General features: G+C 43.6%; 1 protein-coding gene across 3 annotated transcripts in view; it reads right to left on the reverse strand.

Moving 5' to 3' along the window:
• Positions 1-27,230, reverse strand: part of STX18 (syntaxin 18) — a 107,557-nt gene extending 80,327 nt beyond the window's left edge. Inside the window, exon 1 of one of the 3 annotated variants that reach the window (XM_033105598.1) lies at positions 26,950-27,230. In XM_033105598.1, coding sequence (XP_032961489.1) covers positions 26,950-27,117 — 168 coding nt within the window. In that variant the 5' untranslated portion in view covers positions 27,118-27,230. The remainder of the gene's footprint in view (positions 1-26,949) is intronic. The other 2 variants (XM_033105596.1, XM_033105597.1) reach the window with 2 other exon arrangements.
• Positions 27,231-27,872: the final 642 nt, after the last annotated feature.

A 27,872-nucleotide genomic window follows, 5' to 3' on the forward strand; every position in this document is an offset into this window, starting at 1 on the left:
AGCTGGTCAAGCCTCCTGGTCTCTCCTCGGCATCATCATGACACGTAACCAAGCATTTCGTCAAACTTCTCCCTTCCTTGGCATGCACGGTACTCCCATCTGTGTCCTTTATTCTCTGAGGGCACACTCCAGGAACTGTCCTGAGCTCCAGGCCAAAGGGCTGCTCTTGGCACCCTTCTCCTCTAAACGTGACCTGTGGAATTCAGATGCATTTGCAGGGCAGCGTGTGCAGGAAATGCGGGGTAAGTTTTGCCGAGTGAACGCACTGTCGCCTTGAAATGCTCTTCTCCCACACTCCGTGTTCAGTGTTCGCCTCGCCCACTGCGCATTCTCACACTGACCTCACTTAGCTTCGGCCACCAGATTATTCCAGCAACTCCTTAGTGTTTTCTACTATTCCTATTGTTACACACAATCAGGCGTGTTTATATTCATTTACGGATGCCTACCTTTAGGGCCCAGTGCACTCCATGTTAATAAAGCTAATATGTGTTGAGCATTTACTATGAGCCAGCCACTATTCTAAGTATACATACATTAACAACCCTAGGAGACAGGTAGTAGCACAATCCCCATTTTACAGATGAGAAAACTGATGCACAGAGATAAAGTAACTTGCCTGGGTTGCACAGCTAGAAAGGGCCAAAGCTGGGGCTTGAAATCTAAACACACTGGATTCCAGCATCTCTGATCTTAACCACCACCCTGTACTGCCTTTACATTAGCCCCTGTTTTCTTTTAAATTCTACACTCATAAAGGCAAGCATGATTTTCCTCCCAACTATTTTTCCAGCGTCCAGCAGAGTGCTCTGAAAAAAATAAGGGTATATAAGCTATACCAGTTAAGGATTTCGATTTTGAGTGCATTTCTTTTTTCTTTTATTTAATTCATTCTACTCATCCCACAAATGTTTTCTGCATTTTCACTATGACCCTGCCCTGCAGACTGAAAATTGAACAGGACATGGCCAATGCCTAAGAAGCACAAGTGGGGAAAACAGCCAACGACAGCAGCGTAGCGCAGTAAGTGATATAACAGACACAACTGCAGGTTGCAGCGTATCGACCATGCACAAACCAACACAACCTTCCATGTGCCCAGAATGTATATAAACATAAAATGTACAAAGAATTTACAAAGAAATATTTACAAAGAATCTCGATGTAGCAGAAAGAACACAGGGTTTAGAGTGAATTCTGATCTGAATTCTTGTCCTGACGCTTTGGGGTTTACGACTCAGTCAAGTCAGCCTGGGCTCTCCGAAGCTCGTGCTTCTTACTGCTCAAACAGGGAGGCCTTCCTCAGAGGACTGTGAGAAGCGCGTGAAGACGGCAAACTGGGATGCTTGAAAGAAGGACCAGCCACGACTCACAGACCCCGGCCCAGGAGACCACACTGGTCACTACCAACAGATCAGGACACACTGTCCTCGACTACACAAAACAGAACTTCTCCGAGGCCGTGTTTAATGAAGTGCAAATACCAGGCAAGTACAAGTATATAAAGAAGGTGTAGCTTGGAACGATCAGGTTTCTGAGGAATGGACCATTTTTTAAAAGACAAGAGTCGCTGGCTGGCTCAAAGGAAATGGTGGAACGGATTCCGGGGCAGGGCACCAGCATGGCGACAGTCACTCAGTGAAGGAAAGAAGAGCCATATGATGACATGGCCCAAAAGTAAAAGGAGAGGAAGACTAGCCGTGGAACAAGAGGGGTGCTCTGACGAGACAGTCTGAATATGGTGACAGAGCCAGGGAGAGAGTGGGATGAAAGCAAGGAGACGGTGCCTTCTTCATCCAGTCAACGAGGAGCAAGGCCTGCCATGCACCAGGCGCTGTGTCTGATGCTGGAATAAAGGGGAGAACACAGCACGCGGCCAGTTTTGATCTGAAGGAGCTTCCAGTCCTGTGGGAGTGGCGTCAACAGGTTAATAAACAAATGTAAACCCCAGACCACGCGAAGTGCCCGGAAGGAGGGAGCTTCCGTGGCCTGCACGTTATATACTGGCGCAGAGACAGGAGGGAGGGCTGGTCCAGGAACAGGACTAGATAAGGGAGTGAAGGAGAGAGGATCCCAAGGGTCTCTCAAGTTCACAGCAGGGGAGCCAGACCTTGCCCTTCTCCTTGAGGATCTAAGGAGAAGGGGACAGGAGGAAAATAAAGTGAAGACATGACCCTGTCTCTGCTCTTCTTGAGCAAATGTCTCCCGGAAACACTAAGCAGAAGGGATGTGCAATCCTCTGTAAGTTTCATTTTCTCATATGATTCTCAGAAAGTACATTCATGCGACCAAATAAAACTCGTTCTCTCTTCCCATGACAGAATCATTAAAACTTCCCTAGGATGGTGAGACCTAAATGAACACAACTTTAAAAAAATATTACAGCATACTGGGAATGGTCGTAAAGTTTCTAGAAAAATTCATGGTCTAATATGCACTGATTACATCCAATAAATACCTCAAAACATTTGTTTTCAATGCTAATTGGAATGTGAATGATCTGGATACTAAATAACAGGGGAAAAGCGCTTTGAATATTACATAAGCATTCTAAAAAGCTGTGGTCATGTTTTGTTTGTATTTTAAGAAAAACTTCAGTTGACAAGATTCCTAGATAAAATTTAAATATTTTGAACTGGCCGTGCCTGCCATGCATGGTAATTCTCACAAAGACTCATCAAATCATAAAGTGACCTTAAGAGAAATGGTTTGAAGTGGGTTTTGAACACTACTCACTATATCTAATGGATACCAGCCTGACAAGCAAAAGCAATAAAAACGTATAAAGAGGAAAGAAAAACAAAACTGTAAGACCTATTTGAGAAAAGAGAGATTTGTTTTAGAAGTCTCCATGTATTTTAAAAAACATCTTATTAAGTGTACAAAGCAACTGAAAATTTCTAAGTTTAAGAGGAAAATAAATTATATTTCCCTAGCACATAAAAAAGAATTATAGTCAGCGGCAACATTTTAAAAGCTACTTTTAAAACATACTACTCACAGATATATGCCCCTCCCCCACCCCACGCAGCCTTTTCTTCCAGTGCAAATTATTGATTTGCAGACAAAAGTAGGTAGTATTCAGAAAACAAACATCTGATTATAACATAAGCTAACGCTGATACAAAAGCTTCTGTGATGATAGAAGGCAGTATCTCAAATCTAAGAAGGTAAAACATCAAGTAGCAAAAACGAATCCTTTAAGAACGATCAAACTAAACAAAAATTAAAATTAGATATAAATTCAAGTTTTAGACTGTGGTCAATTGAGGTCTAGACAAAACTCTCTGTTTGTTCACTGCCTAGTCTCCAGTCTGCTCCAAGTTTGAAAAGGTAATTGAACACAGTCTATAATTACTGGATTAGACACAGATGGGCTCTGTACATTTCAGGGGAAAAAGCACTGTTTTGATTCATTTTATGATTGCCTGTAAGGTCAGACTTTTCAAAATGTACTTTCATCTGTTAAATGGTTTCTCAGATTCCCTGGGGTATATCTTCAATAACTGTGATGTTTTAAGCAATTTGGGCCTATCAGATCCTGTCTTTGAATGTAACTAGCTGCCCATTTTCTAGTATTATAAATGTGCATGTAGGTTAATTGCTACATCTCTTACATATTTTCTGAAGTTGAAGTTTTTTGGGAAAATACTGAAAAACTGTGCCCCTTTTCTGACAGGAGTTGGTCATACTGATGAAGATTTTCACATGGGGGTGGGGAACTTAGCTACTTAATAACAATTTAGTGTCATCTAAAGTCCATGAAAAATGTTTTCTAAGGACGCAAGTGAAAAACAGAAACAGGAAAACATCAACATTTTGGACAAAAGTTATAAGCAAAGTAAGTTTAAGTTTAGATTTCTTGCAACTGAATAATTTATCTAAACATACTTGACTCAAATCCTATGTATTTTTATTTAATAACTATCAATGACTAGGAAAGTATGCTGTCTGTGCTAACACAAAAAAAGAAAAACTATACCCTAATCTAAAAAAAAAAAAAAAAAAAACTAAACATAGCATTCTGTATCACTTACAATAATAATGCTGTCATTATACAGCAACGTATTATAAATTCATAGTGGAAAATAATATCTAACTTGGAGAATTTGGTATTTGGTCCCTTCAGTGTAAAGCCTATCCTCTTTCCAAACATCTCATATTAAAACAATTTAGTCCACAGAGCTAGACACAAAATTTTTAATTATGAAAGTTTGTGGCATACTCAACAACTTTGGTTAAGACGCCAGAAAAAGTTTCCTTTGCTTGGTATACTTAACCACAGAAAGTGGATTCCTAGGCCAAAGACCTGGTCAAAGGAGCCCCCCAATTCCACCAAACAGCCCCCCGGAGAAGAGCTGAAAAGTCCCGGGCTGTTGTGTACCAGCAGGAGCAAGGCTCACGATACATTCTTCATCTCATCCCTACCTTTCAGAATATCACAGCATGACATGAGACGCTCCGGTGTTTTTCAACTCTCCTTTCCAATTATAGCTTCATTTTCTATTCCCCATATTCACTTTGGTCAGCTATTCTGTGATCCTGAGAGAAGAGAAACACCCCAGTACCAGAAAACCAAAAACAGAAAGATAGTGTAGAATAAGAAATAATTTCAAAACGTTTTTACATGTTTTAGGGATTGATTGTGTGTGTTTAACACGTATGGAACAGAGGAATTTATAGTCACATAATAAAACCTAAGTTGATAATCTTCATAAAATTACACATGCAAATAGGAAGTATTTCTACTTAGACAAAGACTTACAGCCATGTTCAAGAAAACTGAGCAATTTTACTGACGCTGTCTACAAGATGCATAAATGTGATCTACTTATAACCTCTTGTCACAAAACCAAGGAGTTTCTAAACCACAGATAATCTTGTTTTTTAAAAACACGCTAATTTGAACAGAAGAGAAAATTTTGCGGAAACAAATGTTTGTATCACTATTTGCACAAACACAGCAATCATAATTTCATTTATACAGTGTTCCTATAAAATAGAATAGTTGTTGCAAATAGAACAATCTCACATGTACTAAGCAAGTGGTTTTTAACATAAAATCTATCATTTATTTGTTATATCTTTATGCAAAATGAACAGCTACATTTGACACATATGTGGATTTTCTTATAACAATTTGCTAAACATAAGCTATATCTAGCATAAGTGACTAAAAGCTCAGAGTGCCATGTAAATACCATAAAAGATTATTAACAGTTTCCGTCCTCGCTCTCCTTAGAGCTCATACACAAAACCAAGATAATATCAGAATAAGGCATTTGGACAGAAAACAATGTAAGAACTTTGGCCTTGTTACTGCGCTGTTTTATGCTTTTTTCCTAAGGGTGTATATAAACTGAGCGCAACAAGCCAACCGAAATGGTACAACTGCCAAGGAGGGAAGTTTCTTTAGGTAAATCTATTCGTGAATTTAAATACGAGTTTCTCAAGAACGGTTAGCAAAAATGTTGCCTTAGTATTGATTATAGAGATACAACGTAAGAGAACATAAGGATTGTTTAAAAAGATGTATGTACACGCTATAAATTAATTCCATTCTTCCTCCCTTCCTCCCTCCCTCCATCTCTTCCTTTCTTCCTTAATTTCATTTCCAAGTCACAGAAAACACGTAAGAAAAGATTATACTACAATGAATTTGATCTATATTATTCACCGCCAACACGGGTTGGTTTCAGCCTTGCTCTAGCTCACAACCATCTTTACTCACGTACACGTGCACTTTATTTTTTAAAACATTAATGCTTTAAATAAATTGTGAGCTTAAATTCATGAAACTGACTATAAGAAACAAAAGAAAGCCTGGAAAGATGTCTTCTTAGCCTTTCTCAAAAAAGGCCTTTCCCTTTTTAAACAATTTACATGATGTTTTATGGTCCTTTTAGAAGAGAATTATAGTAAATGGCACTCCAAGTGGGTTGTGTGAACCCACAAACCACTCCTCATAAAAGCTGCTATAATTTTCTAGGACAGGGACAATAAAATATCATACATAAGCCAAAGCTAAATCACGGTGTGACCACAGTAACAAACACATTATTTTCACAAAAATTAAGCATGATAAAGCTAACAAAGAGATGACAAAAAAAATTTTTTCTCACAGATTTTTCCCAAGCACTTACACAAGCATTTTCAGAATTTTCCTCCATTTCCTAAGTGGCTTGAAATACAGGTGCTAAACTTGTACCCAAGTTTTTATATGTAGTTCACCTATTTTCAATAAGAAATTAGCAAAATAATTTCAACTGTAGCTCAAAGAACACTTTAAATAAAGCAAAATCGTTAACATTTTTGTTTCCAATCAAAATGTCAAGGTTTATGGGAAGTTCTAATGAAATTTTCAAGAGATGCATTTCCTATTACAAACCACTAGGGACCAATAAGTGTCTTCCATTCCCGAATCAGTATCTTAATAGTTAATAGAACTAACATGACGGAAACAGTAGCAATGTACTCCCTTCGGCCTAACAGAACCAAATTCATTATCTGTAAAACAGCTGAGAAGATCCCAATGCTGTACAGAAAAAAGGGCTGATCAATAAAATTTGTAAAGATGGACGTAATTCAGATGGTACCATTCTTTAATCATCATCTACTCTGAAAAACTTCCCACTTTTCCCTTCCTTTTCGTAGAGTTATTAATCATTAACCCTGAAAAGCAATACTAAAACCAGACTTTTTCTCACTCAGGAGAAACTGCAATACCACAATGATAGAGAAAAATCAAGCCTGCCTAATACAATTCATTGCAGCTGATCGTTATGGCTTATTGCTAAGTCAGGCATAATACTGAAATTAGGATCAGCGTGCCACGCCAAAAGATCTATAAAAGAGTATCATTCACAGACAGTTATCTTGTGATGCAGTAATAATGGTGAAAGGAAACAGCATTTTGTACTTAAATCTGCTATTATTAATTCTGCTTCAAGAGAATTATTTAAAATATTCACAACACTCCTTTATAGCAAAACATCAGGAATGAAATCATATAAAGCCTGAAAACAAGCTAACTGATGGAAACCTTAACAGAGATGTTTTACTGCCTTTCAGATTCTCATACTAAAATGGAGGGCTCTTTCGAGAGGAACAAATTACGCTCCACTTATACAGTATTTTTGTATATAAAGTCCCCAACTCTTTCCAAAAGGGTCCCGTTAATTAGCATCTCAAATTTCTAGGGGAATATGGCAGTGAATCAATTAAATCTAAGACATCGTACTCAGAAACCTGCTCTCCCTTCTTCCACACATACAGTGCACGGTAATAATCATTCTAAAAGAGTGAGCTAGATAACAAAAGTTAAACACTTGAAATGTATCCTCATCAAATCCTTTCATATAAAAATACACTTTTTTATATGATAAAATATTTCTGTTTCTAAATCAAACTTGAAGAAATAGGACACTTTAAAACTATTTACACTATTAGATACAAAGAATAGTCACACTGAAATAGTGTGCTGTTAAAAATGAATTCATTATTCGTGAGGTTGAAGCTTTGTATGATAAAATACGTCGTTCTGTTTGTTCAGTCTAGCAGGCCTTTGTTTGTGTTTATTGGAAATGCCTTCCATACACTTAGGCCCCAAATCAGAGCTTCCCAAGTGGAATCTGCAGAGAAAAAACACTGATTCCAAAAAGAAGACAGTGCAAACAACGCACAGTTCCAACATAAATAACCCAACCCACCCCAACTAAACTGTTCCTGCAGGTTAATCAAAGGCTCCTCCCTACTGAAATAGATCTTTCAGAAAACTGAAGATGCCCGTATGTCAGACTTAACAATTAAAATGATCTTCAGAATTTTAAAAAAAATCCATCAGCCCAAACACAACAATGAACAATTTATCTAGTCTTGCAAATAGATTTGAAGAATCTTCGAAGATGCAAAATATCTTCACCTCATCCTACAAAATCCGACCTGACTCCTCCTCCGATTACCAAAGTCTACCCACCCCATTCACCTCTCCACCCCACCCACCCCACTCCCCTTCCCTTACCGGACCCTATGTTATTTGCCTAATATGGCAAAATCCTTCTAAGTAAAAAGAAGAATTTGCTAAATCTCTTTTCACTCCACGGCCTGGTTTCCTTTAGGTCCCCTCACTGACATGGGGGTACAGGCCAGTCTCCATGGCTGGCTGTGCAGATGTATCATGAAGCCTTTACAACTGACCACACAAACACAATAGCACAGCGTAGGTCAACGTGTGCATTCAAATGCCAACGCGAAATTTATATGGAAGTAAACTATAGACATAAATCTAAAAGGGTAGAATCCCACCCAATGATCTTAAAATTATTTCAAGGAATCAATCTCCAAGAATGCATCATGAAATCAGAAGAGCCCCGTTAAGCTTTAAGGGGGGGCGGGAGGCGAGAGGGGAAGAAAGAAAGAAAATGAACGACTTTAGAAGAGGCAGCAAAGGTTTCACCAATCATATTATTGAAAGAGCTCAAACTACAGATGAAGTTAGAATACAGAAGATTGTAGAAAGGGCATTTAAAATTATTAACTGATCAAAAATTTGTAGTTGTCATTAAAAAAAAATACAACTTAGCAATTCAGTTCAGAAAGAAGAATATCCCCAGGAACATACACATCTGTTTAATATTACAAGCCAACTGTCAACATCCTAAGTGAAGTTTTAATTTAATATTTTTTCTTTCTTGATGTTTTACCTTTAATCAATGCCTCATGAGAGTATCAGCTTTCTATAAGAAACTGTTAAATATAAAGAAATGTTATTGTAGCATGTTTATAAAATCATAGTTCGAGAACTTTTTATTTTTCCAAAGCCTGACCACAACTTAATTATCTGCAGGACATTCCAGGCTCACAATTGCAAGCTCCAGTTCCCAAGCAATTTTAAACAATATCTACTGTACAGGACAGAGGGTACACAACAGACCGCAACATGGTTATATTTCCAAAAGTCAGCATTAGGCCCTTTAGACATGGTTTTTATTTTCATTAAACAATATTTGTTTCCTCACTAATCATTAAATGGTTTTCATCACTATTGCCTGTTTTCCTTTCACATGTCAGTTGTTAGCATCAGTGTTTGTGTTCGTAATAAATAAAAAAGTGACCCACCCAGTTATTTAAAAATGAACACACACGATGTCTGGTGCAACGAGTGTTTAGAGAGGCAGCAACAACAGTCTCACACTCTTGACACTGTTACGTTTTCATCGAGACGCTAAAAAACTAGTGAAGCAACAGACTCTGTACAATACCCCTTTAAGTCCGCTTTAAGTTTCGTGCCTGCGTATGTTATTGTGGGCAAATAGATCTAATCAGCAGTTCGAGACATTTACTTGGGAAAAGGGAAGAGGAAGAAGGAAAGACAGCGAGTTCATATTCCTAACCATAATGGGGAGGAGTTGAAAACACTGCCAGTTCCTACAGACAGATGAGAAAAGTAGCCTGATTGAAAGTAACATGCCAGAGACTGACCAAAATGCGGGGGAGCAAGGAACACAGCATTCCAGAACTTTAGGAATGATTCTGGGGAAGGAAATCTAAAGGAGGAGGAGGAGGTGGAGGAGGAAGGCAAAGAGCTGTATGCTCTGAGGCATTAGGAACAATTTAAAAATACTTTAAGTGTGGAAGAAACAGAAAAGCACATCAAAGTCAGAGGTAAAATAAACAGCCAGTAGAAAAAAATAATCCCATAAATAATCTGGAAAACCTTCCAGAAGTCAGATACTTGCACTGTTGCACTGGAACCAGAGTTTTCAGAAGAGCCAATGACTGCTGTCCAAAGAAACCCATTTTGGATTTTAGGTTGACGGTGAGCTCAGAGACAGACATGACAAATGCACACGGACAAGTTTATTGGTGTCTGTGTTTATTTATCAAACACTTTATAGCACTTACTATGTACCAGCACTTCCAAAGTGCTTTACGCATTGAATCCTCCAAAACCAGGGACTACTTTACCCCATGACATAGATGAGGAAACGAGGTTCAGTAATTTGCCCACAGGTCAGTCCCCAGCAGGTGGTAGAGCCCAGAGCCCAGGCCACAACCCATCCAGGGGATACTACCTCCATCCAGGTGAGAAGAGCTCGGTGAGCTGGAAGGACCCGGGCGGACCCTCTGCACAGCCCCTCTCTGTCTCCTCCTCCTCTCCCAGCCTCTCCGATGCCCAGGAATCACCCTGAGGCCCCTAGGGCACCCTCGCTCCTTCCTCAAGCCTTTGACCTCCACCCCCACTCTGAGGCCCCTCTATCTCCATCTCTAGCTCAGAAGCCCTCCCTGAGGTCTACTTCAGTATTTACAACTGCCTGATACCGTGTTTCCCCCAAAATAAGACCTAACCGGAAAATAAGCCCTGGCCTGACTTTTCAGGATGACACCTCCTGAACATAAGCCCTAATGCGTCTTTTGGAGCAGAAATTAATGTAAGACCCGGTCTTATTTTCGGAGATACATGGTATACGTGGGTCCCTTGGGTGTTCGGCAGGCACCTCAGATGACACAAAACTGAATTTGTCTTGACCACACACCTGTGCCCCACAAATGAAACCCTGCTGTCATCTAGAACCACTGATTTTCAGCGCCTACAGCCAACAAGTGCTGTCAAATACACCGTGACTCTGTCCTCTGTCCCATCAGTCACCGGCTGAGTTCAGGCCTCCACTGTCTGGATCAGACCTGATTACAGCAATGGCCCATCCTGCTCCCCTCTGCTGACTCTGCCAGCCGCCTGCGCCGGTGACCTTCCTAAAATCCGTGCCTGGTCCTGTCAGCCCCCTGCTGAGAACTTTCTACAGTTCACCATTCAGGAAAATGAATGCCTTTCGTTTCCCAGTCCAGGGAAATCCTTTACCCTTCAAGGCTCAGCTCAAAGCTCACCTGTCCTGCGCCGCCCTCCCCCCAAGCCCCGCCCACGGAGCCTTCACAGCCCGGGGCCTGGGGCCTGGGTCCGTGGGGACCTGGTAACAGCACTGGCTGCAGCGTGCTTTAGTTAGTGCCGGGCCTTCTCACTAGACTACCAGTTAGTTTCTCCTCGTCGGGGACTCTCCCCGTGTTTGTACATCGACAGCCAGCCGCATGCTGGTGTCTACTGGGTGCTCAGTAAACAGTGACCAAGTGAACGAAGACATCGTTCTCAGAGACAGCCTCCGTTCAAAGCCATATTCATAATCTGTCCAGGGCAGAGAGAGGAGGCAGGACTTTGAGTGTAATGTGCCTCTGTTGTTGGCCACACACATCCACTCCCCACTTCTTCTGGCAACGGTTCCCCAGATTTCCTCTGGAAGTCATTCTTCCCCTAGTCTTGGCCAGGGTACTGGGCAGCCGTGACACCGCCCCAGGGCTGGGACCCCCGTAGGCCGCGCTGAGCAGTGTAGCCTTTCCCTCTGGAGACAGGCTGGGTGTGAGACTAGGCTCATGGCCCAGCCTAAGCCAGTGAGAAGGACCGACTCCCACCGTCCTCGCGGGGCCACAACACAGCCCCTCTCTGCCTCTGGATGGGTCAAGGGGGGACAGTAAGGTCCTCAAGTGGAGCAGCTTAAAGGTGCCTTAAGGGATATGCTGACACCATGAAGGCAGAACAGAGGGAGCGGGAAAAACCAGGCCTCTGGTGACACTGCTGTGTCCACGGGTCCAGCTGTGCCAGAGGTTAGGTCATACCACGACTGTTCCGTGACAGAAATTAATTAAATTCCCTCGATCATTTACGCTCATTTGCATTGGGTTCTCTGCAACCTGTAATCAAAAGACTCCTGATACAGCAAGTTAATGTTTGTGGGAAGAAAATCAAGCTACGCATTTAGAGAAATGCACAAAAAAAGAGAAACAGAACAAGGAGAGGGGGAGAGCGGACCACAAGTTACATCTGATAGGCAACAGGACAAAAAAAGCCAACAGGATCCTCTCAGACACAACTGAGAGAATGAGCTTCGTGATGCCTCCATTCCAGCCCGCGTTAACCAGGCCCTAACAGGGCTGTCCTGTGGTACATTTATAAAAAGAATCAAGTTTTATAAACAGCTAGAAAAAGAAATAAAAAATAACGAATGCTTCTTTTTGAAAAGGCCTTTATGAGGAGGAAAAAAAAAAAGCTTTGGGATAATTTAATCTGGAGAAAGCAAGTCCTAGAGGCAATTTAACTTGTTGAAGGGTTATTTATAAGGAGGTGACTAAACAGCTGTTCTCCAATTTCACAGGGAAAAGAATTAGAGGAAATTGATTTCCATTTCGGTATGAAGCTGAAAGCAGGCGAAAGGCAGAAGTGCTGGAGGGAGAACTGTTAATGATGAAAAGAAGCTCACTGAAAACCTGGATTTTTATGGCTTTTAGAAGATGAAAATCACCTATGTTGATTCTTCTGGTTTGGGGTCAAGCTAGTGCACAAATGTTTGAGAATGCCTTCTGTTCACGTCTTCACGTATCACGTACTGCGTCCCTACTATGGGCCAGGCGTGCTGCGAGGCACTGGGAACACAGAGACAATTCAGAGGTGGTGACAGTCCTGGCTAACGGCTCCCATACCAGCTACGGGAGCCACTGCGGGAAGACAGGGCAGTATCACATGAGAGGCCTACCCACTCCTTTTCCATCCCCGTGCTCAGAAGGAAACAATATCGTTTGGGAGACAACACAACAGCACTTACAAAGTTAAGCAACAATGCAGTCATTAAATGACAACACAAAAGCATAACGCAAAGGCTGGAACAGCTACACATAGTTCCTTGCTTCATGAGCAACACAGGCAGCAAAGGATCCGCGCTCAGAAGATGAGCTTGGATGGCCTGTGCCGTAATGACGGGTGGAATCTGAGTCCATACAGGACAGCGAGGCATCCAGGCAAGAGAGACAGCAGGAGACAAGCAGGGAGGCGAGAAAGCAGAGGAGGCTCTGAATAGCGGAGCTTGGGAGCGTGGTTAAAGCGGGTGGGATGACGGGGGAGCGTGGGATGTAAAACTGGGAAAGTGGGTAGGGCTAGCTTTGGAAAGATCTTTGAACACCAGCCAAGTAACTGTGAGTTCGTCGCGTGAGGAATGAGCAGTACTGAACACATTTGCTTCTGAGCAAAGCAACACGATGAAAGCAGCATTTTCTGCACAGTGGCTTGGCAGGGGCGGGGGTGTGCGGGGGGGGGGGGGGGGGGGGCTTCAGTGTTGCTGAGCTCAGGCTCAAGACGGTGAGGGTCGGCACCCACACGGCTGCAGCGGGATGAGTGAGAAAGAGGGAGCGCGAGGCATTTATTCACTGAACTCCCAAATATGTGTTAACCCTGTGCTCTGTGCCGAGGAGGAGCACACGGTCCCGGTCCTCTTGGGTCCAAGAAGGACGGGACAGGGAGCCTGGGAAAAGGCAGACAGACAGACAACCGTAAAAATGGCGGTCAGTGTGGAGGAGTGTCGGGCAGACTCTGACGCCTGGAATTTTATTTACATAAGTTGGAACAACAACAGCATGGCAAAATATAAACAGAAAAACCAACCCTCCCAAAATATCACCTCATGTGTATCTTGGGAGATACTGATTTTTACTGACAGTTGAGTCATGGAAAAGTATAGAAGCAAATATGCCCGTACTGACTGAACTGTACCAAGGAATGAATATAAAGAAGACTTCTAAAAAAGAAAGAAGGTCTTTTTTAGGACTGAAATGTTTCCAGATTTCATCCTTTCACATAACAGATATATTCACAGATTTCCCACTTACCCACAGATAGGTATTTAGAAGCTTTCAGAAAATTCATCACCTCTCCTTGATATCTCTCTCTCTCTTTTTTTAAATTTCTTTCCCTTAATTTAATTTTGATTTAACTTCCTCTTGTCACTGCTTGCTTACAAATCACGGCCTCTATGTCTGGAGTCAATTAGGGCTATAAAGCACCCCACCACGCCTTCATCTGGGGACCCATTTATATGTATTTTCTTATTTCAAGAGGTAGAACTAAAAGCCTGTAACTCCAAAAGTTTCCAATCAACCATCACATTCTATTCTTTGGAAAAGTATGCTTCTCTCCACAGTTAAGAAAAAGACATCAAACTACACGTTTTGCAAGAATGTTTCCTTACCACCTGTGTAAAGATGAATTGTACTTGGGGATTCATTTGCAAAGACTGGGTTGAGTGTGTGTAACACACGCTTAATAGCGATAACATTAAGAACATCTTTCTACCATTTAAAATTAACTGTCATTTCCTTATTACTTTAATGGAGTCCCTTGGAGTTGAAGTATTTAACTAGTCCCTTCACATCAAGTATTCATTATGTAATTCCCTCTTACTATTAGGTACATTAGGTATGTAAACTGTCCATTGACAGAATAAAAACACACATTTCCACTGAAACAAAAACAGGAGAAAGACAAGGCAGCTTGATTCAGAATCTGATAATGGATTACAGATTCCATTCCAGTTCAGATTTATAGTCAAAACTGCCACAAGAGCCATTTACCACCTCTAACCTTTCAGGTCGTATTTGGAAGAAAAGTACGAACTGCCACATCATTGAGAGAAAATCTGGTTGAGCCTAAAATTCTTGACTTTTGAGCTAGAAAGGGAGAGAAAGAGAAATATATCGCCGATAAACCCACTTTCAATAAAAAGGCAGAGATGAGTTGTCCCACATTCTGCCCACGGGGAGGAACTCACGCCCCGTGGGCCCTAGCAGGCCTGCAGTGCACTCCCGGCTGTGGCTGAGGCTAACCTCCTCCTCCCCCGCGGGATGCGTGACACACACAGAGAAACCCCCAGAGGGCTGGTGGGCAGCACCTCACCCAGTCAGTCATGGGGTATGAACGCACAGCCTCTACCCACTTTCTAAACCAACACCTCTCCTCCAGCCCTGGACCCCTTGGCTGAAGGCAAGCTGAAGTCAGAGAGCAAGGAAACCCAGCCAGACGCTCCACAAAGATCAGCCTGCTGGGGCAAGAGCAGCGGGGAAAGAAAGGGTAGAGAGGAGATAAGGCGCGGCACCCCTGTCCCCTGCAGCCCCGTCCCTGCTCCTCACGCTGCTTCCCGCTGAACTGAGCTTTCCTCAGACCTGACCATCCTGCGCATTCCCGCCCCGGGGCCTCTGTCCTGCGTTCACGGCTGCTTCTCCTCTCCCCACTTCCACACGTGGACAATCTATGAGGCCCACGTAATGTGAACCTCACCCAGAAGGCATCTCTCGGTCCTCTGAATTCTTCAAATTGCCCTTTTGAAGATTTCTATCATTACACATGAGCATGTCTTACACGTACAAGTTTACTTATCAGCTGACATGAATGTTTGTATGCATCTGTTTACTTGTTTACTGTAAGTCTCCCATTTGAATATAAGCTTCATGAAAGCAGAGGTTTTGTCTGCCCTATCTTTGCTCCATCCCCAGGAGCAAAAACAAATATTTGCTGAATGAATAAACAAAGTGAACGAACGCCCCCTTCTAGACTGGAAGCATATTGATGGCCAGAGGAAAGTCACTCATCTTTCTTCCCAAAGAGTAATCTAACTAAGTGCCCTCCTTACTCATAGGTAGACACTCAACAAATATAATTATAAAGCGGCTGCCATTTAATGAGTGTCTGTAATGTACAAGATAAATGCTGGCGGCTTCACATACAGCATCTCATTCGATGCCCACAACAACCCTGGGAGGGAGAGTGGCAGACCTGTGCCTCCAGGAAGGAGGCCCCCACTTCCCTCAGCTTCCAGAACTGCCTGCGATGGCTCGCAGCAGGGGAGTGCTGCCTCGCCGCCCCCCTTGCCCTTCCCTGGGGAAGCCCCGGGCCAGTGGCTGGCCAATGTGGTGGATCGACAGGTCATGCCCCGCCTCACCGGGCAATTCTGGAAAGTCATCTGGGCTCCAGCGTTCTCCACAGAACTGACTGTTGAACGAACAAATAAACAAAATAACAAACTAGTGCCCCCAAGACAGAAAAGGGAATTACACTTTTTCAAATGTCTATAATATATAAATTGAGTCTTCTTCCTTCTCATAATTTTACTATCTAAAACCATAAATCTTTTTCCCTTCCCCCCAAAGCATACCTCGACACTACCTGTAAGAAATGCATTAAAACACATTAACTATTAAAATACAAAAAAAATAAATCTGTATAAGAAGGTCATTGTTGATTCAAAAAGAAAAAAGTTCCGTTTGGAGGCAGCTATATTTCCCCAAAAGCTAATCAGGCACTTTCAAATGTGTATGATTTATGGACCAAAGTGTGCTCCTACAGACAGCAGGTGATCTGACAACACGTCCAGGAGAAAATCACCGGAGATCTGACCTACGGAATTGGAATAGCCACCGTTCTGGGACAGCGCTCACCTGGAGGCGGCAGACAGCCCTAGGACCCCACACGCTCCTCTCTGTCACACCATCCTGCTCAGGCCTCGCGCCCCGAGTTTCCTCATCAGGAAGGGAACCTTACTTGCAAGGGTAGTCAACTAAATTTAAAGCTTTCAGCAAGCGCCAGGTACAGTAGGTGCTCAACAAGTGGTAGCTATTATTAGCATTTATTATTTTGTAGAATGACAACCAGAAAGCTATAGCTCAATGCAACATTTGTGGATGATTTTCTTGTATAGGTTAAGAAAGTCCGAACTGAAAACCCAGCTGAGTTACAGGAAAATTACTCCCTTTTCAAAAGTTTTCACTGCAGACTTCCTTTAAAGGGGGAGGGCCCTCCCCCTCCCTCCATTGTGCATTTGATATATAATTAGATACTGCTTACTCATGACATTTTTCTAATGAAAAGGTATTAATTCTTCTCCATTTCCTACTGCAACATCTCAATAGAAACTCATCTTCCAAGACTTTTACTAGTTCTGTTCTGCTTTTCACTTCAAAATATGTGCCCATTAAAGAAATTCAGGATGATGGAAGCAGAAAAATAAATCACCCATAGTGCCATCACCCAGCAACAGCCATCGATAATATTTTGGTGCATTCCCTTCTAATCGTTATCTCTATGCCTAGAGCTTTTTGATTCTGTATACAGAGTTTTAACTGCAGCTGGTTTGGGTAGTAATTTTTTCAGCCTAATATGATATAATTCTTCTCATGTCATGACATACACATCAGGTGGCCTTATTGACCTGACAATTTCTCTGGACTTGGGAATAACGCTACAGTACCTCTACGTAAAGTACGTGTGGAGCTGCCATCACCATCATCACCAAAACCATCACCGTTATTATTATTAAGACTACTGCTGCTAATTTTCAAACTCAGAAAGACCTCCTATTCCCAGAACATGGGTCAATATTCATATTCATTTTCTTGTTTTGCTTTTACAATGAAATATTTAATTCATCTAAAACTTTATCTTAATGTGTGTACAGTAAGAGATAAGAACCTTAACAACAAAACCCTTTTTTTCAAAGTGCTAACCAATTAGCCCCAAATCATCACTAAATAAACTTTCTTTTTTTGATTGACAACGCCTCTTTTGTCCAGATAAACAATACACCCCCCCACACACACGCACTCCTGGCCTAACAGGCTACACCGATTGATCTATAAATCTACAAATTAATTTAGGAATAATTGATGTCTTTAGAACACTTTTTCTTCCCTTCCAGAGACACAATATGTGTCAATTTACTCTTCTATATCTCTCTACAGAACTTTGAAGTTTTCTTTAAATGGGACATTTACATTTCTTAATAAGGTTATTTCTAGAAATGCTTTTTGTTACTACTGTAAATGTCTTCATTAGATTTTACGGGGTCATTAACTAGATATAGGGTGGCTACTGATTTTTGTGCCTTCTGCAATCTGGAGGCCATAAGGCACCTCCCCAAGTTCATTCCACACTACAAACCAAGAAGCACCCAGTGGCCGAGGCAGCCAGTTTCCTCACTGTCGCTGAACTTGCTTGTGTTCACCCCCAATCCAGTTCTACTTGCTCTTCCAGACTCTGCCGCCACGTAAAAGCTTTCCTGAGTCTGCCCTGGTTATCATCATCCCCTTTTCTACACCTCTCCAGTATCAATAATCAGTTCTAACACATTTAACACTTTCGAAAAAATTAGGGATATTTTCCTTTATCTATATTAGGACAGCGAGTTTTTTAATATTTGTGAAAAGATTAAAGGGAAAACGAGTAAGGTAATTTTATATATTGTTTTGCCTTTTTAAAAGATTATAAATTTCAGACAAATTTGGTAAAAATATACTGTTTAGTAATAAACTAAAAGCAGCCTAAGTAGCTTTCAATGAGGGTTCAAGTAAATAAGTTATGTGGTATTATTTTTAATGGCTATAAGGCCAAATAAATTGGTGACATAGAACAATACGTATTGACATAAAAAATGTCCGTAATACATTGGTAAGTTAAAAAGGCAAGGAAAAAAAGAGGGGCTATATAACAGTATTATAGAAAGATTTCTCTTTTTATAGCCAAGGAAAAACGTCTGGAAAGATATTCACCAAAATTCTAATAGTGGCTAGTAGTACTTACGTGAACTCTATTTTCTCCTTTATTCTGTTTAATCAGCTCTTACTACTTTTATAATCAGATTTTAAAATTAGTCAACTTCAAAAGCATGTCCCGCTGATGAAAGTCCATTATAAGAATATATAATCACTACTAAATCAAATACATTTGTGGAAACATACCAAATAACTTTGAAAAACAAACACATTTTTTTCATCTAGGTGAAAAATTCTGAGTCCATAGGAACTCAGGGGTGGGGACAGCATAAGGCATCGGGTAGTTATCATTGCAAACAACATTTAAAATATCTGCTGGGACCTTCAGGAAGAAGAGCACTGAATCATGGCACCTGTGGAAAAGGTCCTTAAGGAGTATCACAGCCCCTCATTAAACAAACAAGAAAAATGGGCGAAAAAGAAGCGAAAACAAAAAGGAAGTTAGGGGAGTTCACCAAGATTCCATAATTAATTAAAGTCCAAAAGTAGTTATAATTCAAACTTACACTTTTTAATTCCTTCCTCAATTTCTGTAAGTCAAGATATGCTGCTTCCTGTCACTTCTACTTAGCCAAAAAAGGCAAATGTTCATGTCACCAGAGGTTTCTTATCATCTGTCTAAAAGTAAACATGAATTTGTACAACAATGTGAAATAAGACTCGCGGTTAAATACCGTTTATGAGCTCCATAAGAAAGTCGTGACAAATAGGCATATGTTAGACTGTGACAAGTAGGGGCTGGCAAACTCTAGTATTTATAGACTTCGAGAACCTGAAAGTCGGGACGAGAAAAAGTACTGAGTTTAAAATTACAACTGTGCTGCAAGCTTTTCATATCTGAGTTATATGAGCTCATTCAACACCTCATACTTTCATTCCTCTGGTTTATTCACTTTCTTCTAGAGGGGTTTTGAAGGGGCCTCTTTTTAAGTCAACTTTAAACCTAATGTGTTTTAAACATGGTAAGTTTTTCATAATACAAGCCATAATTAACCACTGTAGACTTCACTGATACTTCGCCCACCAGAGGGAGCCCACATAGGTGTCCAGGTAAAAAAAAAAAACCTCAAACACCAAGTTTGTATGAATTCTATGGTGATATTATTCATAGTACAATCAATACTGTAAAATCACTTAATAACATTATATTTCTATCCCTCAAAAAGAGAAGAATTAAATGAGATCAGGTATGTAACGTCCTTAACAGAGTTCCTGACCTATAGCAAAAGTTCAAAAAGAAACTGATTTTCCAAAATTTCTATCCTCCTATCAGTGACCGAGCTCAAAGGAAATGGACAAACTGGTATTCTGAATTTACACAAGCTGACGTGAGCTCAGTTAACACCTGTCCTGACAGATGCCTCCACCCTCAGTATGTAGACAAATCTGGTTCTCAAGTTTGCAAGGCGGAACCAGACCCCGGACGGAAAGAATTCACTTAAAATGTCACCCCGAGGGGACCTGCTTCAGCAGCGCTATCCCAGTAGGTGACGCAATGAACTGCTGATGACCTGCCAACCAGAAACTGAAGAAAGAGGGAACTCTTTGATCCATTCCAGATTTTTCTTGGCATGAAGGAGAAAATCAATGACCATCCCTAAGAACCACGCTTCTACAATACATGAGACGACCATTACCACCACCATGAGTTCCTCTCCAGAATAAAGCAAGCACGCTGCACAAGAAGCTGGCCTCTCGAAGGGCCGGACGAGTCTCTCCCCATCTGTAGTCTGGCCAGGTCGACCTGCCTTTACTTCTCACAATAAGAAGGCCCAGCCCCGCGCTGGCTGGATTTGTGAGGCAGGTCTCAAATCTCCACGCAGCTGGCTGGGTATGTGTACAGCTGACCCCTGAACAGTGTGGGGATGAGGGGCGCCAACCGCTGCGCAGTCAAAAAACCGTATCTAACTTTTGACTCCCCAAAAATGTAACTACAGTCATCCCTCAGTATTGGCAAGGAATTGGTTCCAGGACCTCCCACAGATCTCCAACTGCGCATGCTTAAGTCCCCTATAAAAAACAGCACAGAACAGTCAACACATAAAGCCGGTCCTCCACACGCGAGGATTCCCAGCCTTGGATCAAAAATACGGTTCTCCATCCCCAGCTCGATGAACCTGCAGATGCAAAACCCAGGGACGTATGGAAGGCTGACTGAACATTTATTTTGTAAAAGTCTGTGTATAAGCGGACCCACGCAGCTCAGACCCACGTTGTTCCAGGGTCAGCTGTACAGGGTACCTTATTTGCAGACTCCACTGTCCCTGAGGTGAGAGACAAAGTTGGAGAACCCCACTGGGTCTCGCTATGCTCCCCAGTGCGGGTTTACCAAGAAGCATTGCCACTGGGGAGTTACCCACCACCTGCTGCCTTAATAAAACTCCAGTGCCCTGGGCACCTTGGCTCTATTCTCTACTGCTTCGAACTGAGAGAGAACACATGCAATTGTGTTCTCCGAGAAAACGTCACTGTGGAATCTATGACCACTTAACTTTGCAACCAGAACTTTGCAACCAGAACGTGGGAATTACTTCTGCTTCCTCCTCTTTCTCACCCCACTAGCTACTGAAGTTAGCCTCCCTCCTAAACAGCGACTTCGTCCATCCATTCCTGCCCAACCCTGCCATCACTAACCCAGCAGCTGTCACCGGAACTACTGGGACAGCCTCCTAGCGAGCTCTTCTGTCAGCCTTGTTACACCCCAAACCCATCTTCAGTATTGCTGATTACTTTAGAACACAAACATGATCCTTCACGCCTCTGCTTGCAAAGCTCAGAACACAAAGTGCAACGTCCTCAGCCCTGCTGACAAAGCTGTCACCCAAGGGTGGGCAAACTTTTTCCCTCAAGGGTCAGACGGTAAATATTTGAGGTTCTATGGGCCTCTGAAGGCCACGGCTCTGCCACTACAGCACGAAAGTGTCCACAGCCTATATGTAAACAAATGAACGTGGCTGCACTCCAAGAAACTTCATTTACAAGAACAGGCAGCGGGCGGACGTGGCCTGGGGGCAGAAGCTGGCAGAGCCCAGCTCTAGTCCCATCCAGCACAGCCCATGGCCTTCCACACTGACCCCCACCAGGCCTCTTCCGGAAAGGGGCTCCAGCCACCCCAGTCTCGTGTCCACTCTGTCATTCCCTGCTGTTGTGCACCGGTGCCTTTGCTCATACTTCCCTCTGCCGGGAACGTGATGTATCCCTGCCTCTGTCTGGTGCAACGGCTCTCATCCTTCAAGGTCCAACTTGAGGGTCACTTTCTCTCGGAGGTCGCACTGATTGCCCTCAAGGAGATTTTGTTATCCTTCCTCTGTGTTTTCAAAGAGCTGGGCATGTCTCCTAGTTTTCTGTGTCCTCACAACGCCTGACACACATCAGGGGTTCAACGCTTATAGGATGATGGAATAAATCAGTGAATAAATAAATATAATGTCAAAAGCTGCAGTCTTAATAAATCCCGGGGGAATTCAGAAGTGCAGTGTACACAAAGGGCTCACTATTATTAATAGCATGAAAAGTCTCTAGCACTGAGTTCTGCTCACAGTATACACTCAGTCATTACGACCCATAAAAACAGAGCAGTGTGAAGCTAAGAGAGGCCCTGGAGAACACTAACACGTGGCTTTTAACCTGTGTGTCTGAGCCCTACGGTTGGTTCCAAAGGGGCTCCTCAAGGACAGGGGAGCAGGGTGGTAGAGGGCAGGATGGCTAACAAACCCCTCCTCCCAGCCCCTCATCCCAGCCTTAGCCAGAACTGCTCCTTCTTTCATTGGTAAAAAGGTTTCTGCATTAATATTAATATTACTACTAATACTAACAACTACCTGCTTCAACAGCGCAAGCTCTGTGCGAAGCCTGCAGCCTAAACCTACATTGCTTCCTGATCTTCTCCTCTCCTGTCTGGCCCTTCGGGCTTCTCACTGGTCCTTGCCACTTGTTGCCTGGCACCTTTTCTTCAAGCCATGCTCCCTCGACTGAAACCCCTGTCTAAGTACGATTACAGCCAGTCCTTGGAGAAAGTCTACTTCCAGCTACTCTAGGTAATAACCCAGGTGGTCCCGGTTCAACCTTTACGTCCCCAAACTGGCACACAGGTCAACACTACATCTCAGAAGAAAATCAAGGAGGACCTGTGGAATCAATGTCAAGAGAGATGCCTGTCACTCATACCTGAGTTTTATACTTTTTATGTGTCAGCTTCTCCACTGGACTGAGGTAGGAACCAAATCTTAAGAAAATAATGAGTTTAACAAAGGAAAAGCTACCGTTTATCTAATGTTTACTGCAGACGCTGCACTAAGAATACACATATGTTGTGGAATATGAAGGCATCGTGTTAGGATCACACAGTCCCAGAACTGAAAGGAGCCCTGGACAGAAACCAACTAGCTCCAAAACTGAAAGCAAAGCAGCACAGCAGATTAACACACGTTCATTAATTCAAGAAATACTGATGGTTCAAGAAATATATTTGAGTACCTATGTCCCTGCATTGTTCTAGCACCTATGGGTTCAGTGTAAGCTACACAAAGTCTTTGTTTCCATGACGTGTATATTCTAGTGGATAAACAACAAATAAATGGATATGTGATATGTTAGATAATGAAAAGAATAAGGCAGAGTAAGGGACAGAAAAAGGATGCTACTTTATCCAGGGCAGTCGAGGAAGGTCTCATGAGGGAATGTCTGAGCAGAGACCTGAAGACCAAACTATGTGCAATCTGGGAGGAAAATGTTCCAGGTGGAGGGAACAACATATGCAAAGGCCCTGAGGTAGCAGTGCGCCTGCGGCGTGTGAGAAGGCAGAGGCGAGGGCGTGGGAGTAGAGGAAGAGGAGAGAAAGGAGGCGAGTCAGAGAGTCCTGGGGACCAGATCATCTGGCTGCGGGTCACTCTGAATTTCAAACTGGAACTCAAGATAATCAATTCCTAAGAAAATAAAAATATGTGACATTTAGCTTTCACACAAGCAATGTATATTACACAAAGAAAACCTCATCGACATGCCTCATCTGACAGCAGAATTCCCAACAACTCAGGGTTGCTCTTATCTGATATGTAATCAAAACATCTTTGTTTGACAAGAAATCGTTGCCGTTATCTAGTCTGAGCTCTGAGTTTTACCAACGTGGAAACTGAGGCCCAGGAAGATTACGTGGCCTGCCCTCTTAACGGCAGGCCTGGGCTACCACAGGTTTCCTGTGCTTTTCATTGGCCCCTGCCGCCCCTGGACAGTTTGGCCGCTTAGAGGGGTCTTGGTTTCCTGTGTGGTGCTTTCCCTGGCCTCTGTAACCTTCCTAAGTCAGTAAGAACATGAAGAGCTGCCATCCGAGGCCCCTCCAGACACATTCGCACACCCAAAGTCTGTCATTCCAAACTCCCACAATTCCAGTTTTTCATTCCCCCCAGAGTGAAGACCACCAGGCGGGCAAGGGGGAGGCATTCAGGCACTGCGCTGGCCACTGTGGGGACATTTCCGGTGCTTTTGCCGCCCAGCATCCCTCACTCCACACTCCTAGACACAGCACTCCCTTTTCCAAAGTCCGGGCGGGGCAGCAGTCATAGTATCCCACCCACCTACTGGGGTGGACATACCACCTGGCCATAGGAAGAACCTTATCGCTCTGATGCCACAATGAGAGCTCAGGATCCAGGCAGAATCAACGAGTGTCCTTTCCTGGGTGTGATGGGGAAGAGCCAGGGAAAGAAGGCCCATGCTGTGTTTCCAGCTACATCAGCCAAGACATTCCCATTTGGCTCAGGTGAATTACCTGACTAGCTCACCGTTACCTGCAACTATAAGAATTCACACGCATGCAGGGGCCAGCATAACTTTTCTCATTTCATTTGTACAACAACCTTACAAGGTTGCTCTTACTTGCTCTATTTTAGAAGTGAGGAAACTGAGGTTAAGTAACTTGACCAACTTGACACATTAGGAAGCATTCAAATTCAGGTCTTCCTAACCATTCAGTCTCCAGTTAGGAATTCAGTATTAACTCAAGAAGAAACTCACTGCCATTCGAAAGCCAAAGAATTTGGGGTTTAAAATTGCAGTGGAAATTAAAGGTAGGGGGATGGGGGACGGGGGGACTGCGTAATAAACAGCATTAAACTGGGGTCAAAGCACCTGGCTTCCACCTCAGGCTCTGTCCTACGACCTCAGCTATTAGGACTCTGGGCAAGTCGGTTCACTTACCTGGGTGTTAGTTTTCTCATCTATAAATTGAGAAACCTAAACAACATGAACATAAGATCCTTTTAAGTATATACAGAAAAAAGACCATGGTTCCACTTTAGGCATACGGGTTCTATTTTTACTATGTGTCAGGTAAGATGTCAAGCAGATTTCAACTTGAATGTCAGGTCCAACAACTGGTAATGGTTGCCTGGGGCACAATGTTGCAAAGGAATCTGAGCTACCCAGATCTGCTCCCAGGGTCACAGGGAGGAAGAGATGCAGACAGCTGATGCTTGCCACACATTTGCCAAAGGAAAGTTGCTGTCCCCACTGATGCTATTAGTACCTGCACGAGATTTGCACCGATTCCTTCTTGCACTTATTTGGTTCCCCTTTGCAAGCAAGGAATGAAAAGTACAAGAAAGCTAACTGGTTTAGGGAATATAACTTGGTACCAATGATGAAAATAGTCTAACAGCCTACACGGGGTTGGGGGTAAGAAGTGAAGGGAAACAATAATAACCAGTATGGTTCTTTATGATATATACTCATGGATAGCCTCACAGATCCTAATAATTAGTTTATCCGTTAAGTAAGGTATTATCGTTTCTATTTTATAGAAAGAGAAAATGAGACTCAGGTAATAGGACTTGCCCAAGTCACCAATTTTAAGTAGCAGAACCCAGAACCCAAGTCTTTGAAATCCAAGTCCTAGTTCTCTTTTCATTCCCAAGGCCCCCATTAGTCCCCACAATCCAAACGAATTTACTAATCAAACTCTCACTACAAAGCAGCATATTCATCACTGTTTGGGGGGAGTTCAGCTATGAGTTCCTTCCCCAACCCCCATCTGAAATGTCATTACTGTCTAGTAAGCTTGTACTTTAACGGGTAGACATGCATGAGTATATAAATCAAACATAAGTTAACCTATCTCCACACCTTTGTGCATCCTCTTCTTGGAGCCTGAGATGCCCTTTTGCACCCTGACTGCAGTAGAACCAACAACTACTCCTCTTTCAAGATTTGTTTCAGGCAGTATCACCTCTATAAAGCCATTCTTGGCATTCAGGTAGAACTGAACACATTCTCTTCTGTGCTCTACACAACACTTACAAGGCTTTAGGGCACATGTTTGGTTAATATGTCTGTTTCCCCCACCAGTCCTTTTAAATTGTGTTATTCTAACACAGTGCTGGTCAGAAGGTAGGTGCTTAATGGATGTTTATAAATGGACTGAATGAATTCACGTGGTCCAATTTCCTTCCCGATATTTGATTGTCCTCTGCAAACTGCCACTCATTAATTCATGCATACATATATTCATTTAAAAACAGCTGAGTGTCTACAAAGTACCAGGCATTGGACTGCATGCCAAACAGAAGTGGATTTACCATGAAATTAATGTTCAAGTTTCAGGGCCCCTCCCACTTACACCTCCCAAAGCTCTGAACCTTCTTTTGTGATTTTGCATTTTAATTTCTTAAAGAAAACAGACAGAACTGTATAACCTTCAAGCTCCACAAAATCAACACCTCCCCTTGGTGCTAAGGTTACAAAAGTGAACAAAGCAAACATTCTCTCTCCCCTTACCGTTTCCTCTCCCCTTACAGAGTTTAGTGGGGAAGACAGACAATCATTTGTTCATGTTTTCATTCAACACATACTAAGCAATGCTGAGTGGGGCACCGGCCACACTGTTCCTGCCGGAAGACGAAGGTCCCTGCTCCCCTGAACGATAGCCCGCTGCGTGCAAATAACATTCTGTAACAAAGATGACTGTAACAGAATGTTTGTGAAAGATACCTTAAACCAGTCTCAAGACGTACTGATCCCTAGCATGAGCCCTAACCTATTGCAGGAGACAAGGGGAAGCGACAGGTACGCTGAACACGACCTTTGACCTCAATGCAGGGGTGCGGGGTAAGGACGGAGTGGAGGAGCAAGACAGACAAGTAAATAGAAGAGGCAAATGCACTGCGGTCAGTGGTGCGACGGGAGAGCAAAGATCTGCGGGGAAGTCTCCCCGGTGTTCACGCCTGCAGTGACGGCGCACTCATTCCCTGCAAAGCAGCCCACGACCTTTGCCGACTACCATTTCCTAGCGGCTCCTCCCCCTATGAAAAAATCTACTTCGTAGAGTTCCCCAAGATATGTCCTCATTCCTCCGAGGCTGCTACGTTCCCAGGACAGCTGTCGGCTCTCCGGGACCAACTCTCCCGTCCCCCATCAGACCACTGTTCTCCAAGCGCTTCCTTCATACAAAGCTTGCGCGACAAGGTCCGTTTTGGAGTCTGGGGTCCGCGTTCGCGGGTCCGTGCCCTCTCCAGCCCTCCGTTCCCATAACAACCAGCTTACCACTTCGCGCGCCCGGCTGGAGAAGTCGCCTTTGGGCCGGGGGCTCCGGCGGAACAACTCGTCGCGGCTGCCATCAACGCCGCCGCCCACCGCCACTCCCAGCGCCTTGTTGCGCGTCTTCACGGTCTTGACGCTGGCCCGAAACAGCAGTGTGATGTCCACCGCCATGGCGACCCGCACTTACTGCCCCCGACCCAGCCGGCCCACGTCAGCAGTAGGCGACCAGGGCGCAAGCCCAGCCGCTGGAGGACTGTTCCGGCTCCGCACGCCTCCGCCCGCCAACCCGGACGCAAGAAGAAAGGTTCCGGCCTCCGCGGGGTTACCGCCGCGAGAGGAGCAAGGTTCCGCCCTCCGCCCACGCGCATGTGGGGTGCCCACGGCCTCCCCAATCCCGAGATGCGTACCCCCGTGCCCCTTTCTTTTCGCAGACAACCTGGTACCGCTTGGCGGCACAGGAAGGTGCCGGAGCCCCGAACCCTCGGGAGCCGGCCCGGGGCGTCAGGGCCCCGGGAGCGAGAGGACGCGGAAGCCTGGTCGGCTCCCGCACTGACTGAGCCCAGCCGCGCAGGTGGCAGGGAACCACAAACGACCCGGCCTGACCTTTGACCTCAAGGGCTCGCCGTGTGCGGGACGGTGACGATCTGGGTTCAATTAGTGCTAGGGCAGAGCAGGTGTGCGTGGCCCAGAGCGAGAGGCCAGAGGCCTTTCGTTTTCAGCCTTCAGCCACCAGACGCTCAGTACCTTCCTCGGAGTGTTACTGTGAGAATTAAATGAGATTTTACACGTGTAAAATATTTGGACGCTTCCTTGGCTCCTAGTGACCGATACCGATTAGTTACCGTTGTTAATAATCTCGTTATTTATGGTGGGGAGGAACTGTCTATAGGGAAGGCATCGCTATCAGAGAAGGCAGGTTTGAAGGA

Source organism: Rhinolophus ferrumequinum, chromosome 5 (assembly GCF_004115265.2).
Source record: "Rhinolophus ferrumequinum isolate MPI-CBG mRhiFer1 chromosome 5, mRhiFer1_v1.p, whole genome shotgun sequence".
NCBI lineage: Eukaryota > Metazoa > Chordata > Mammalia > Chiroptera > Rhinolophidae > Rhinolophus > Rhinolophus ferrumequinum.